General features: G+C 41.1%; 1 protein-coding gene and 1 pseudogene across 1 annotated transcript; both read left to right on the forward strand.

The window, feature by feature from the left end:
- The first annotated feature begins 422 nt into the window (after window positions 1–422).
- Window positions 423–1,839, forward strand: LOC107304205 (annotated as a pseudogene).
- Window positions 1,840–10,145: 8,306 nt separating this feature from the next.
- On the forward strand, window positions 10,146–11,185 carry LOC102712538 (GATA transcription factor 15). The gene is made up of 2 exons (XM_006654771.2): window positions 10,146–10,622; window positions 10,705–11,185. Exons 1-2 carry the CDS (start codon window positions 10,146–10,148, stop codon window positions 11,002–11,004), a joined length of 777 nt encoding a protein of 258 aa, XP_006654834.2. The 3' UTR covers window positions 11,005–11,185.
- Window positions 11,186–14,554: the final 3,369 nt, after the last annotated feature.

The raw sequence follows: 14,554 nt of genomic DNA on the forward strand, positions 1-14,554 counted from the left end.
ACACCCCCTCATTCCTCAAGGTTTGGCCTTCCCCACTTGCCATAGTTCAGAAAAACTACACAAGGCAGCTTATCTGTATTTATGTACTAATGGTTCACGGGGTAGGAAGGTGCCATATCTTTGTGCCTAGACGGAGTCATTTGCCACCAGTTTGGTCTTTAGGTAGGGTACAAGAGTCGGCCAGGTGATTAAACTGACAACATGGTTCATACACCAGTTAGTTTACAATTCTCAGGCTTTCCTTGTCACAATATCGTCCCAGTCATGAGCATTTACCTATACGTGGGTCTTTTTTCATGCATGCTTCTTGTCTAGGAAATAACCCGTGAGTCTCTTTATTACAACTACTACTGTTCAGGTTTCCATCTCATGATAGCCCTCGCTTCCTTAAATCCTCTACACGCAGGAACTCCCAATGCCAAATGCAGGTAACTTTGTAGCCTTCCTTTACGGTTTTGTTAACCAAATTGTTTTACGGAATCTATTTTGCAGCTTGATTGCCTGTACACATCTTGCGTGCGAACTCAAGTTGTTATTGCAGAAACCGAACGTAGCCACTTGAATGGCTGGCTGGCCCCAAAGAGTCATGGGATGTGGGAAGCGTGCTGATAAGATCCAATCTCTCTTGACAAGTGGGAGGCACACTACGCACGACCGTTTTCTGATGTTTAGCACACAGTGTAATGGTGCATTTATGAATCTTATTAGTAGTAGAGTTTTGATCTCGTCAGGATCACTGCGTTCCTGCTGCGGCTAACCAATTGCCGTTCACATGCTTGCAGGGACTGTCACGGGAAGGAGTGGCCGGACAAACTGCCACTACCGGACTAGTGAGAAAGGGCCCCCCGTCCAAGTTGCCCAGCGCCATTACGCCGAAGCATAAACAAAGCCACCAACCTCTCCTCGTCGCCCTCCAAAACCTCCATTCTTCCAATCAATCATCCATTCATCCATACAACCACCCGGCCGCGCGTGCTGGCGCGCATCAGCACCACCCATTTCCCCTTCTCAAGTGAATGCGTGCGTGCGGATGTGCATTCTTGGTTGCCGAATGCGGCAGGTCATCTGGAAAAATATCCCTGCAAGCCGACAAAGCAACATGCATTGTTGGCTAGTAGTTTGCTATTCCTTCATTGTGCTCTGCTGCTACATGCCAGTATGCCACTGGCCATTGATTAGCTCATCACCATTGGATCGATCAAATACCTTGCACATTCTTAAAAAGCGTTGCAGCATGCATATGTGACATTCAGCTTACACGAAAGCATTTGTAACATTATCACTGTATGCTTTCAGGTTTTTGTCAGTATAACATGTGGCCAAGATAGTCGTCATCAAGCAGGAGCTGTCAAGCAAAGCTTACTGTCAGAAGCTTGGGATGTAAGGTATGAATACTTCCTTCTGCCACATTTTCCATTCAAGGCCAAAGCCGTTAACATCTAACGAGTCCTTCCAAAGCTCCAACTTGATCTGACATGGTCACCTTGATGTCACAGCCAAGCTGCTCTGTTCTCTGTGTCAGTGGTACCAATGGCCACTAGCTCGTAAATTATGAGGTAGTACCAGTTACTACCACCCACAAAAAAATAGTTGTGTGCCAATAAACATATCTGCATATAACTTACATAAGTATTCTTCTGTACCAGAATCGTTTGGACTCGCGTGGATGAACGTCTCAGGCAGGCAATAGAGGATGTGTCCCAGCTTTTGTTGGCTCCTGAGACATGCGTGCAGAAGATTGGTGGCTGTGCGTCGCCTTCGCGTTCACGGGCTGCTGCGTCCTGCCAAATCGGTTCGATTCGCCTCCGCTGTAAGTGCCTGTCTCTTCCCCCCTTCTGAACATTATAGGAGGCACCAACCACGCATCCAATCCATCGTATTATTATTGCATGGTTCGCTGGATTTTTATTCACAATCTGCGATGGCTGGTCGAGCGAGAGATAACACGAATTGTTGTCAGTACGATAGCAATCTACTAGTCTTGATTGGGATATCCCAACAATTAGCTGATGCGCAAGCAAGAGCTTTTGAAGATTTAGAGCACAACGTCCAGCACACGGGCCGGCGTCAGCCGGCGCAGTGCAGGCCACGGATAGCAAATTAAGCTGGTCTCTGGCTTCGTCCGGCCAAGTTGCATCTGGCGCGCGGTGTTGATGTTGTCATGTTGCCGCAATACGTCTACGTGCGGTGTCCGTGATGGATTGCGGCTTAGGCGCAGATCGGCCTACGAGTAATCTAGTTCAGATGTGGCCGACCAGCCAGCTGCCATCTGCAGGCGTCAGCTTCATCGGGAATTTTTAAGATTTCGTGGGCCGGTGTTTTTGCTGGGCTGGATTTGCTCGCCGGTGCCAGGTGCATTTGCAGTCCTCCATGGGCCTGGCTGTAGAGTTATCTTCTGGCCTTATGGGAAATTTTGGGCCAAATGCTGGATCAAAAATTTTACCAGGTTATGTTGCGTTCTTTTCGTGATGAAAGAGGAAAAGTTATTTGATTTTTTATAGATATATTAAATGGTATAAAAAATAAATTAACTACTATAAACTTAAAAATCTACTCTATAAAATAATTTCTGTATAGAAACTTTTCACAAAACATTTATAGTAGTTTTGGAAACGTGCCTGTAAAGTCTACGAAATAAACAGGCAAAAATCGAGTAGGACCCCACGTCTGTATACCTGCTCTTGGTCAAAGATCTTGCAGGCAAGACAGTGGTCCCCACGTGGACATATCACATATATATAGGCCTCGAGTTCAACTGGTATCTGCTATACCTACCCTCATGAGACCGATACAATACTCTCTATACTAATAAATACTTTATTTTTGTTTTTGTTTTTTTCCTAGCTTTAGAACTTCCATCTTATTTTAAAATTTTATAAAAAAATTTAAAAATTAGTCACGCGTTAAGTACTATTTATATTTTATCATCTAGTAACAATAAAAAAATATTAATCGTAATTTTTTAAAATAAGATGAAGGTCAAATATTATATCTAAAAACTGAAAAATAAACTTACTTTGGGACGGCGTGAGTACGAAACACTAGTTATTATTTCTGTATTTTTTATGTCATAAAGAAACTAAGTACTAGATACAACTCTTTTAATGTAAACACTAATAATTCACATATAATTTAATGTTGTTTATTTATCATATGTCTCAGGTGTTATATAGAAATTATGTCTCATGCAATACATGGTTCTCTTATTTTTCTTTATTTATTGATTTGTCAAATCATCTTCTTCTATGTGATAATTTATTTAATTATATAAACACTGTTATACTCATTGCATTATGAATAACCTAAAAAGTCACGACAGCTGAGCTACCTCGGGCATTAAGCTCCTCCACAGGATTACAAATACTACGGTACTACCCCAGACTCATCATTTTTATCCATTCTACCTTCTCTCAAAATAAGTTTATTTTTATGCAATTATTATTATATTAGAAATTGAAATAATGCATTAAGAATAGATAAAGTGTGGAGTAACTGTATTGATATTTGATAAAGTGGAATATATTCTTGTCTTTTTTATTTTGTATTGGTACATGTGGGATGAGTGAAAAATTAAGTTATTTTGTGATGGTGGGAATACCTCAGTTCTTAGGACACATTATTTTTAGATTCCTTAGTTTCTCTCCAAAAGACGTTATTTCTTAATTAATTATTACTTATATTGGAGTTTCGTAAAGTAGGGTTAAATTTATTGGAATTTAAAAGGTATAGATAAATATATTAGATTTAAAAATTTAAGGATATTCTAGTCTTATGATTTCATATTAATTTATAAATTAAACTAGAAATAGTGTCGTTTTGGAATAAAGTCTTTTTGGAAGGTGGGATTAGTACATTAGCTTTGCAGTACGTATACGAAAGTACGGGACCTACGGCGCGTGTACTCTTCCCTTTGGCATGTACTACCTCCTTCCTAAAAAAACAATTTTTCACTTTTTAATATAATTTTTAACTCTTCGTCTTATTTAAAAAAAATTTGTGATTAATATTTTTGTTTTTATTAGATGATAAATCATGAATAGTACTTTACATATGACTAATTTTTTTTTAATTTTCTAAAAAAATTTGAATTGGTTTTTTTAGCGAGGGAGTAGGCTGGTTGATCACTATTAGGGTGGGGTACTGCCTACGTGGGCCAAATTCTCACCACCTCGGAGTTGATGTTGACGTGGCGAGAAGATCGAGTGACTGGATCAATCGCTGCTGCGCGATGGCCTTTGGGCAACATGGCATGCAGGATCCAGCAAACATTGGACGCTGGTGCAGACGGACACCAGGGTCAAGGAAAGGGAGAATCAGCATGTCTCAGTTCTCAAGGTGATTTGCAGGGGTCACCCGGATCCTCTGTGCCAGCACTAGTATAACGGTTTATTCTTGTGGCTCATTGCAGTAGTAGAACGGGAAACTTTTTTGCACACAAATATAACTGTGAATTTGCAGACTAATTTTAGTTTAATTTATTTTTTTATTATAACTCGTAAAAGTTGAATTTAAATTTGTATGTTTGTGAAGTAATATATCCCATGTTAGTCATTTTTTTCGTGTTTTCTAATAATAATTTAGGTGATATGCAAAAATTGGTGTATATCAAAAAAACCATCTCCACAGTATAACCTATGTGTCTACAGTATAGTCCTAGAAATAGACATGTCAGCTATAGTTCTTATCTTTTGGCTAAAACATATATACCGTTGCCAAAATTTGAGTTTCGAAGCCAATTTTTGGCATGGTTTTGAGTTTTTTTTGTTGGACTAAGTTGCTAAGGACGCAAATACAAAAGTTTTCGCAATAAATCATTATTTCTTCTAATAATATGTTATTTGGCATATGTTTAGCATTTGATTGGACCCTAAATTTAATTGCATATCCATACAATAAGTACATACTACTCCAAATATATACTATACTCCATTTACTCGTGGCCTATCTCATATATACAACGTTTTAAACCCTGTTTTATAGTGGGGTATAAATCTTTAACTTATTTGTTCTCTATCTTTCATATAAAACCATATCTAATGTGGCAATTTTTTGAAAACCTTCTGACATCACCTACTGTACTCGCTCTTAGGTGATTAAGTCCCTTTAATAGGGTGACTTTTATAAAATACTCTATATTATCATTTATGCTTTAAAACATGTAATTATAAAAATAAAAAAACTAGCTTGTTTTCGAGATTTCACATGAAATTACTCACTACCCATTTATTAGAATCCCGAGCTATTAGGGTGAGCTAGTAACAACACTATCAGGACATGAAACATACTATCAATTCCGAATTCCCCCCAGTAATAATTCCATGTTTCAAGTAGTACTCCAGAACTTTAGGGCTGATCGTCATACTTGTTGACTGTGACATGCCCAACCATGCAGGCTGATCTGTATATATTTGAACTATTGGAAACGCCACAATTCGTATGGGTGAGGGACTGAGGGTAGACAGAAACACGAGGAGCACAGAGTTTGCATGGGTGAATGTCGTCGCATACCCTAGCAATGCAGCAGCAAATCAATACGTGAGCTAGGGTACAAAGAGGTAACTGCAATCTGCTTACCTCTAACTATCTCAAAAGATGCTCTCCCTGTATATCTCTCGTGCTTACCGCATAAAACCATTCTTAAGGCAATCTCGAGGCCTTTTTAGGCGACAGCCTTTTGAACGACGACGATCTCCTTGGAACAACCAATTTGATAATTGTCCTCTCTGATGCATTGTACTCGACCAGATAGGAACAATGTGCACGCAGTTGTACTGCGCTAATTAATTTACTACCCCTAATCAATTGATGGATTAGCTGAATGTTTTGCCATCACACGTGCACATCCATGTGAGTTTCAAGTTTGTCTAAACGTAGTGCTGGACTAGAGGTTTGGTCCAAGGCGATAATTTTGCATCTATCTCCTAGTCCACCTACATTTGTAAATAATCGATTAATTATTCTATAAAAACATACCTACATCTCTCTCCTTCAGAATTTCTTATTATAAATTAGTTTTCATTTGTACATAATCGATTGCAGCTTGATCTAGCATAAACCTGAGTGAGGGTCACGAGGCCAGTCGTAATGGAGGTTTCATAGGAGTGTTATGCTTATTAATTATGTAACACATCAATATAAAAGAGAATATTTGTATGAAACAATGAGAAGAGAGAGGAAATTTGTTTCATGGTCAAGAAACGTTTAGACAACGTTACCAAGTCATCGGTAATACAATAAAACTCGCATTGAGGGGCTTGAGACATTTCATGCAATCAAACATCATCTCCATGCAATTAAATTTTAAGCAGTAATTAAATGTTTTATTTAGATTTAGGAATGGTACAATAAAATATTGCACTGTGGGTAGTTGTTTTATGTATTATTTTATTGAGTTAAATGTTTTGGAAAATATGTATTTATTTAAAGTGAGCATTGAGACTGACATGAGAGGAAACACTGATCAGCTCCGAGTCGACAGAAGCCGTTCATTCCATTTGAAGTGTCGGGATCCAGTGCACAAATCAAGAGATCGATCAAGACGAATAACCAACCCTTGAAGAACGGCATGAAAAAGATTGCGTGAGCTCCCATGCACACCACTGCATCCGTACCCAAGGTAGCTATGCCGGGGCTGCTTTTCCTCGTGAACCTGAGCTACATGCCCCTTTCCGGCCCCGTTCTTTGACTCGAGGCAGGCCAGCCAGGAGATCGGAAGAAGGAAGGAAGAAAAGATCAATCGATAGGTATCCGTTGATCATCTTCATCTCGAATCGGTGCACGCATTATAGCATGTACAATAACAGACTCTAAGCTAGTTTTAAACATGTTTTAAAGAGATAAGAGATGAGAGAAGAGCAGGTACAAATTTATAATCAGCTGTAGCACGGGATTCAAGATGCAGCGTGCGTATGATATGTGGGATCATATATTAATGTTTATAACTATTGTATGAATTTATAAATAATTTAGACCTATTAGTTGGCTATACTATTGATCTTGCTCTTAGGCCACCTCTAACAATAAAGATAACATACTATCTCTAAACATTCTAAAAGATAATTTTTTCAATGGTTTAGCTCTTAGCAAATAACTCATAATATAAATGAGCCTACAATTTATTTTCACTTGATAATAAAATATGTACCAGAGACTCTCTTAATTAAAAGATAATTTTTATATATCTTCTATTAAAAAGTTATATAATATATCTTATAAATATCTATTGGAGATGACCTTAAGATATCCAGAAGTGGCCTTACATGCATGATTTATGGCCACCGATTCGATACATGGAGATTCGTGTTATTCGGAAAGGGAAACCGGTCGATGTCCATCAAAAGCAGAGAGCAAGAGAGAGATTTGTTGTTGTTGCTGCTGCTGCTGCGTGTGGTCTTGGACCGGACAGACCGGTGCGCACTTTGGACTGGACATTCGCAATGCATGGCATGGCGAGTTGTGTTGTGCTGCTGCAAAGGCTGAGCGATTCTGCTGCGTTTGCTAGCGTAGCATGTCCTCTTCTGTTTCAGATGACCTTTTTAGCTTTCACCCCTGATCCATTTCATTTTGTACCGCTTTTATGTCTAAATTTATTCTTATAACAATATATATATATATATATATTTATGTTTAGTATCATTCATATACTACACATGTAATATTTTCTTCTGATCTATTAGTATGATGAAACATAACAGCGTGGAGAGCCGAAGAGAAATGTAATAGCGCAGATGGATACTAAAATCCAGTGAGAAAAGAAACGTTTTATTGTAAAAAATCGTAGTAGTGCTCGTTTAATAATAGTACACGAAGGAGTAGCATAGGTAACCTTCGAGCAAACACGGTCTTACGGTTACTGGTGATGATTCTTTGAGTGTTTCACGAAAAAGACAAACAATACGTTTACAAATAAAAAATAATTTATGAATAAAAAATTTATATATATATTTTTTGTGTTTTAAAAGTCAAGGCTAAAAAAATAAACATTGATAAAAAATCCCTAAAATCAACTTGAATATAAGATTAAAAATTTAAATTTTACCCCTTAGACATAAGCATATGTTGGGTGAGAAGTTTACTCCTAATGCATTCAAGGGAGTAAGAAATAACCTCTCGTGATCTCCTCCCTTGGAGAGGAATGTATGTGTGGTACAGTTAGTGGAATGTGCTACGTACAGGTTCGGTTAAGCAAGAAGAGAGAGGCGCAGGAGTACCCGTATCTCATCGATCGGAGTGCACGTCAATAGGTACACTCCTAGTCGTACAGCAGCGTGTGGGGTGCATCACGCAACCACTCCCGAAAACTGTACCGCTACGTGTTTTTACGCCGAGACGTCACTGCTCAATTCCACTGGCGCGTGCACCAGCGCGACGCAAGCAAAAGTCCCCTGCCTCCCCGCCCCCGCCCCGCCTGACTGACTACACGTCGCAGCTGAGGCGCCACCGGCGAGGCCAGGGAGGGGGGCCGGCCGCCGGCGCCACCGGCTGCTCGCCACGAAATCAACCGTGTGCTGCACCGGCAGGAAGCCTGTTCGCGCTGCAATCCAGCCGGTGCCCGGGTACACGGGGACGAGATTATATTCCGGAGCCGGCGGGCAGCGCGCTGCTGCGTGCGGATGGATCAATCACGTTGCACGCGCCTCGACGCGACGGGAGGAGGCGAGCTGGTGGTGGTGGCCGGCCGGTACGTCTTCCGGTGGCACCGCAGCAACAACGATCCATCCCGCTGCTGCGGTGCTGCCTCGTGATCCGGGGCGCAACGCAAATAGCATATCGGAGACTGTTCCGCGGAGTCACATGCCGCGCGCGGCTTTTGACCGCGCGTTGCGTTTGTTGTTGATGGGTGCAATGAAACGGGGGTTTGTTTCGCCGCGCGGCAGCTATACCATTGACATGCATGCTGCGACGCTGGATCTCCGGTCTTGTTGGTGTGACGTAAGTAAAAGGACGGAACAGTCGCTGGTTCTGGCCGGGTCGTCACATATTGCCATATATGACGCGCCTGCTCACTCGGTTTCGACGCCTGTTCCAAGGAAGGACCCGGCCGGCCGGCATCTTTCTCTCCTCTCGCCTTCCCCTTGCCTGCATGCATTCGCCGTTTGATTCCTTCATCACTCTGTGACTGCTCGTACTGGTACGTCGGGCTTTCTCTGTGGCCGTGGATAGGGTGCGTAGCTCCGGGATAAGTGCGGCGTTGCAGATGGCATGGCAGCGGGTGATATCGCAGCGGTCTGCCTCGACCAGTCAGTCCATCCAGTCGAGCCTCAGCCTGAGCCTGCCCACTGTCTCACAGCCGCGCACTCATTGGTTACTCGCTGTACTCCACCCCTGCATGCCTTCGCATCTGTTATCGTGCACACAAACACACACCCCTTTGCTGCTATAAGCAAGTTATAAACATATTTTAAAGAGAAGAGATATGTACTACTAATCTGTAGTCAGCTGCACACAGGCTTCAAAATAAAATATATGTATAACATATGAGACAATGTATTAATGTTTTGTAGGTAACTATTATATGAATTGCCTATTAGATTGACTATAGAGAATTGAAGATAGTAATTGGCTATACTATTGAACTTGCTCTTATATTGGTTCCATCATAGCCTAGTTTGTCAATCTAATAGCCAATTCAAATAGCATAGCCAACTACTAGCTCTAATTCATTTATAGTCAATCTAATAGCCAATTCATATAATATAATAGTTACCTACAAAAGCATTAATATATGGTCATATATATCATACACACGCTGAGTTTTAGAGCCTATACAGCTATTACAGATTAGTACTACTACTATTCTCTATTTTCTTTAAAATATGTGGTTATATTTGCTTTATAGCCTCCTACTGTACCTGTTCTCACACCTACTCCTAAGCTAACAGCATCGTCTGTGCTACTTCCCATTGCAATCCCAGATTACCTCTCTCTCTCTCTCTCTCTCTCTCTCTACCAGAGGCAGATCAGCCTTTGCACACTCACCAGCCTGATCCTATATAACCTAGCTGCTGGCAGCCACTCCTAGCAGCTGCAGCTGGTCTACTAGTCCAACTGGTCGAGTAGCTTGCATAGACAACAGCTGGTTGCTCTCCTGCTCGACTCCTCGACTCTCGATAAGAAGGCGCACTGTGACTTTGCGACGACGCACCATGCTTCACCATTACACCAGCGCCGGCAATCATCAGGACGTTGCTGCTGGTAGCCCCAGCGCCATGGCTTCTTCCACCTTCTCGCTCTTCTTCCCGCTGCCCAAGGGACAGTGGCCGCCGGCGGCGGAGGAGGCCTACGACGACCACAGCACCGTCACCACATCTCCTTCCTCGCCTTCCTCGTCGTCCACCGGCTCTGTCGACTGCACGCTCTCGCTCGGCACGCCGTCGTCCCGCCGCGCAGAGCCGGTTGCTGCGCCGGCCATCTTTGGGGCGCCGCCGGCGGCGCATTGTCCTTCGCTGCCAGCCACCGTGCCGTGGGACACGTCTGCTGAGTCTTACTATTGCCAGCAGGGGAAGCCGGCGGCGGGCGTCGCCAAGTGCGCCGTCGGCCACGACACGCTCATCGACCGCCGCTGCGCCAACTGCAGCACGACGTCGACGCCACTCTGGAGGAACGGGCCCCGCGGTCCCAAGGTTCGCCCAATCTTCTTGGCATTGCAGCTCTGCACTTTCTGTTAACGCTGGTGTCACTGACATCGTTGCTTCGTTTCTGCAGTCTCTGTGCAACGCGTGCGGGATCAGGTACAAGAAAGAGGAGCGACGCGCGGCGGCGACGGCCGACGGCAACGGCGCCGGGTCTCATGGTTTCACAGCGCACCGGGCACGCGGGTCCTCGGCCAAGGCAGCGCCCGCCGTGACGTGCAGCGAGGAGACATCGCCGTACCTCGGCGCGGGCGGCGACGTCGCCGATGCGCCGTTTCTTGCGTGGCGGCTTAACGTGGTTCCACCGGCGGCGGCGGCGGCGACGGCGCTCTCGGTGTGGCCGGAGCGGGCAAGCATCTTCCATTACAACTAGTGTAGTGTAGTGTTGCTTGGGGGGAGCATAGCAGTAGCAGTGGGAGCTGCACCGTATTTTTGGGGAACATTTTGTACGGTTGCACGCGACCGATTGACCCGTCTGTATGCATGTGTTGTGTAGCGCGTTAGCTAGTCTCTGTGTGATGACTACTCTGCTCGTTAAAACGAGCTGATTCCGAATGAACCACCATCTTGTAGTTGTTCAAGCTCATCATCTTGCTACACTCGCTTGTGCTGCATCTCAATTATAAAAAAAACATGGCAATTCTTTTTTGTTTGGGATGGAAAAAAACATGTCAATTCTGGCGTGGCAACTGCAAAAGACATGGCAATTCTTTTTTGTTTTTCCCCTTCCATTACTAGATGGGCTTTCAAGGCCTGCAAAGGGAAAAATACGTCGAATCTGTTTGAGGTCGCTTAACCTTAAAACTAATCTGTTTGAGGTCACTTAATCTTAAAACTAGAAATATTTACTTCTAAACTCATAAAAACTATTTAAAAACTCGTAAAAACTATTCAAAAGACTGATTTTAAAGATGTGTCAACATAGTCAACAAAAACATAAAAAATAAATATTTAGGACCCATAGATAACTGAGAAAAAAAAGTGAAGTCAACAACCCTAGTTAGAAATCTTCTTCTCTTTTCCTTTTCCTCTTCTTCTCTCTCGTTTTTATCTCCGCAGTTGGGGGGAGCGGCGGCGTCGGCGGGCGAGCGAGGCTGCGGAGCGTCGGCGGTGGCAAGCGGTAGCTCCGGACTCTGTCTGTGCGAGTTTGTTTTTCTCTAAAACTCTGCATTCCGCTGATCCTCTCTGTCTATGCGAGTTTGATTTTAAACTCTTAGAGAGGATGTCCTCGTTTGTTGCATGCTATCTAAATAGTCATTAAAAATTTTAAAAAAAAGTATGAAGATAGATTAATATAAGATATATCACTATACAAGCATGTAAGTTCAAATATGACTTATACAATCCGTAACAAAAATAACAAATATGACTGTAAGTATATACTATTCAGAATTTAATTTGTTATTTTTGTTATGGATTGTAGAAGTCATATTTAAACTTGCATGATTGTGTATTGATATATCTTATATTAATCTATCTTCGTAATTTTTTTTCAAATTTTTTGATGACTATTTGGATAATATACAGTAGACGATAGGTCATCTACTCGAGGGTTTAGAATATTTTCCTGTTTTTGCACCATCTGTGTGAGTGCGATAATGTTTTCTGTTGAGGCCTTCGGAGGGGGGCATAAGTTAACTTATGATTGTATGAAAAACGTAGTAATAGATTAGTACATGATTAATTAATTATTAATTATTAAAAAAATATAAAATAGATTAATATGATTTTTAAAACAACTTTGTCATATATTTTTTTTAAAAAAAATACACTGTTTAGTAGTTCGGGAAACGTGTGCCTGGAAGACGAGAGAGGCTTAGTTAACTTATACACGGCCGCTCAGTGCTTCTGGTTCATTTGTATTCGGAGAATGATGCATGAGCTCTCTCGATTAGATGTTTCTAGAATGCTAGCCTTTTTATTGAAGGTTTGGACGAAATCGGTTACAATGTGCACATTTGGGGGCTGAAAATTTGTTCTTTACGTATTTTCATTTGTATGAGTATAATTGCCATGGCAAGATTAATTTTTCCTGTTGTCGCTGTCCATGCATCGCTCCATCCATCCATATCATCTCTGGACACTGCATACTCCATCTTCTTCAATAGTACTTGCAACTTGCAATCAACGCAATTTCATCTCTACTGTGCAGCATTCATCTCTCATCAAGCCGCATTCATCCATAGGAACACAAACAAACAGAGCCATAATGACGAGTGTGTGCTTTTCTACCAAGTTACTGGGTACGAGTACTACATATGGGGCTAGTTCTTAAGACACTGTTGAGTATAATTTTTCTTTTTTTATGCGTATATTTTCAGAAACTGCTAACTTTTTGCTAAAAAAATTATACGAAAGTTGTTTTAAAAAATCATATTAATTCATTTTCAAGTTTCTAATAGCTAAAACTTAATTAATCATATACTAATGACTTTTTTTGGGTTTACGTAAACTGATTTTAGACTGTTTGGCACTCTCGTGCGAACTAGCCGCCCATGAAGAACCCGGTGATGGCTTTTAATGCTGTGAAAATTAGCTCGATGAGTCGAAATTTTTGTTCCGTCTGCTAGTATGCAGGCTCTTTTTTTTGGTTGAAGATAAAAGATAAAATACAATCTTATAAGCCGAGAAGAAATTTAAGAATAATTTGAGAAAAAGAACGCAACCATAACTTCCTTAAAACATAAAATATTTATGACCGGTCGAGTATTCTATGAATACCCTTGAAAAATGGTTGAAGATTTCTGCTAGCTAGCTAATTAATGCAATGATACGGATCTCACAGCCTATAAGTTAAAATTGCAATTCTTAATATGAAATATGGAGCTGATTTTTGAGTTTCTGTTATCGTAGTTTATTTTTAGCTTTTACTTTTAGATCACTCGGACCGTATATCTAAAAGTTTTATTTACATATTTTTTCATATGTAAATATGATGTTTTTATTTTTATTAAAAAGGCCAAAAAAATAAACCACTGAGTCTGCAACTAGTTTAGGATACAGTAACTTATTAAGAAATATTGTAAAATATACCCATAAGTTTCAAAATAAAATTTTCCTTAGAATTTTTATATTATAATATAAATATTTCTACACTAATTTTTCTAGGTTTCTAATCGTTACAATTATTCTAGAGCTAATAAGGTGTCTACAAAGAGAGTCTAAGTAATTAAAAATAAAAAATAAACAACTGAAACAACTACCGGAGAAACTTTTAGCTAAATCTTAGTATGTGCTAAACAACCAACTCCATATGCATCTGCATCTGTGTGGTGAGGAACACAAATCCGTCACCATGGGGCATGAGTGGCCATCTGTATTTCTGTATTCTGCAGAGCGGTAGTCGGGACTCGGGACTGCAGGCAAGGTAGACTAATTGGGCAGCATATGAGATGGGTCCCGTCTCCCGTGTAGCATATGAGACAAGTCTATCCAAAGACGAATTCATTATGTTCGAGGTGTCATGCGTGATCGATGTGGAGTAATTAGAAAGACTAGGAAGGACCTCTAACTCTCGACAAGCCATTAAGGAGAAAACCGTCAGATAAAAATGCTCAGACCATTATTGTCACCATTTTTTAAATCTCTAGAATAGAATCAAAACAATATGGTACAACTGAAAATGAAAATGATATCGACACTACTAGACCATCGAAAAACACTCGACACAAACTATATATATAGTGACATGCTCCGTCAATTTAGTTTGTTTGTGATCTAAGAAATTATTATTTGAAAAATATTTTTTTTCAAATAGTAATCCTAACAGAGTGTTGGGATAGGAAGTAGTCAGAAGTCACACAAACTGATTCCTTGTTTTTTACGATAGGAACCAGCATTATTTTGACTATAAACCCAACTCCAATACTAACACTGCTAGTGCTACACGCCTAATTTACACAAGGGGGATTTTACCTTCATTA

The sequence above is a fragment of the Oryza brachyantha genome, chromosome 5 (genome assembly GCF_000231095.2).
Source record: "Oryza brachyantha chromosome 5, ObraRS2, whole genome shotgun sequence".
Taxonomy (NCBI): domain Eukaryota; kingdom Viridiplantae; phylum Streptophyta; class Magnoliopsida; order Poales; family Poaceae; genus Oryza; species Oryza brachyantha.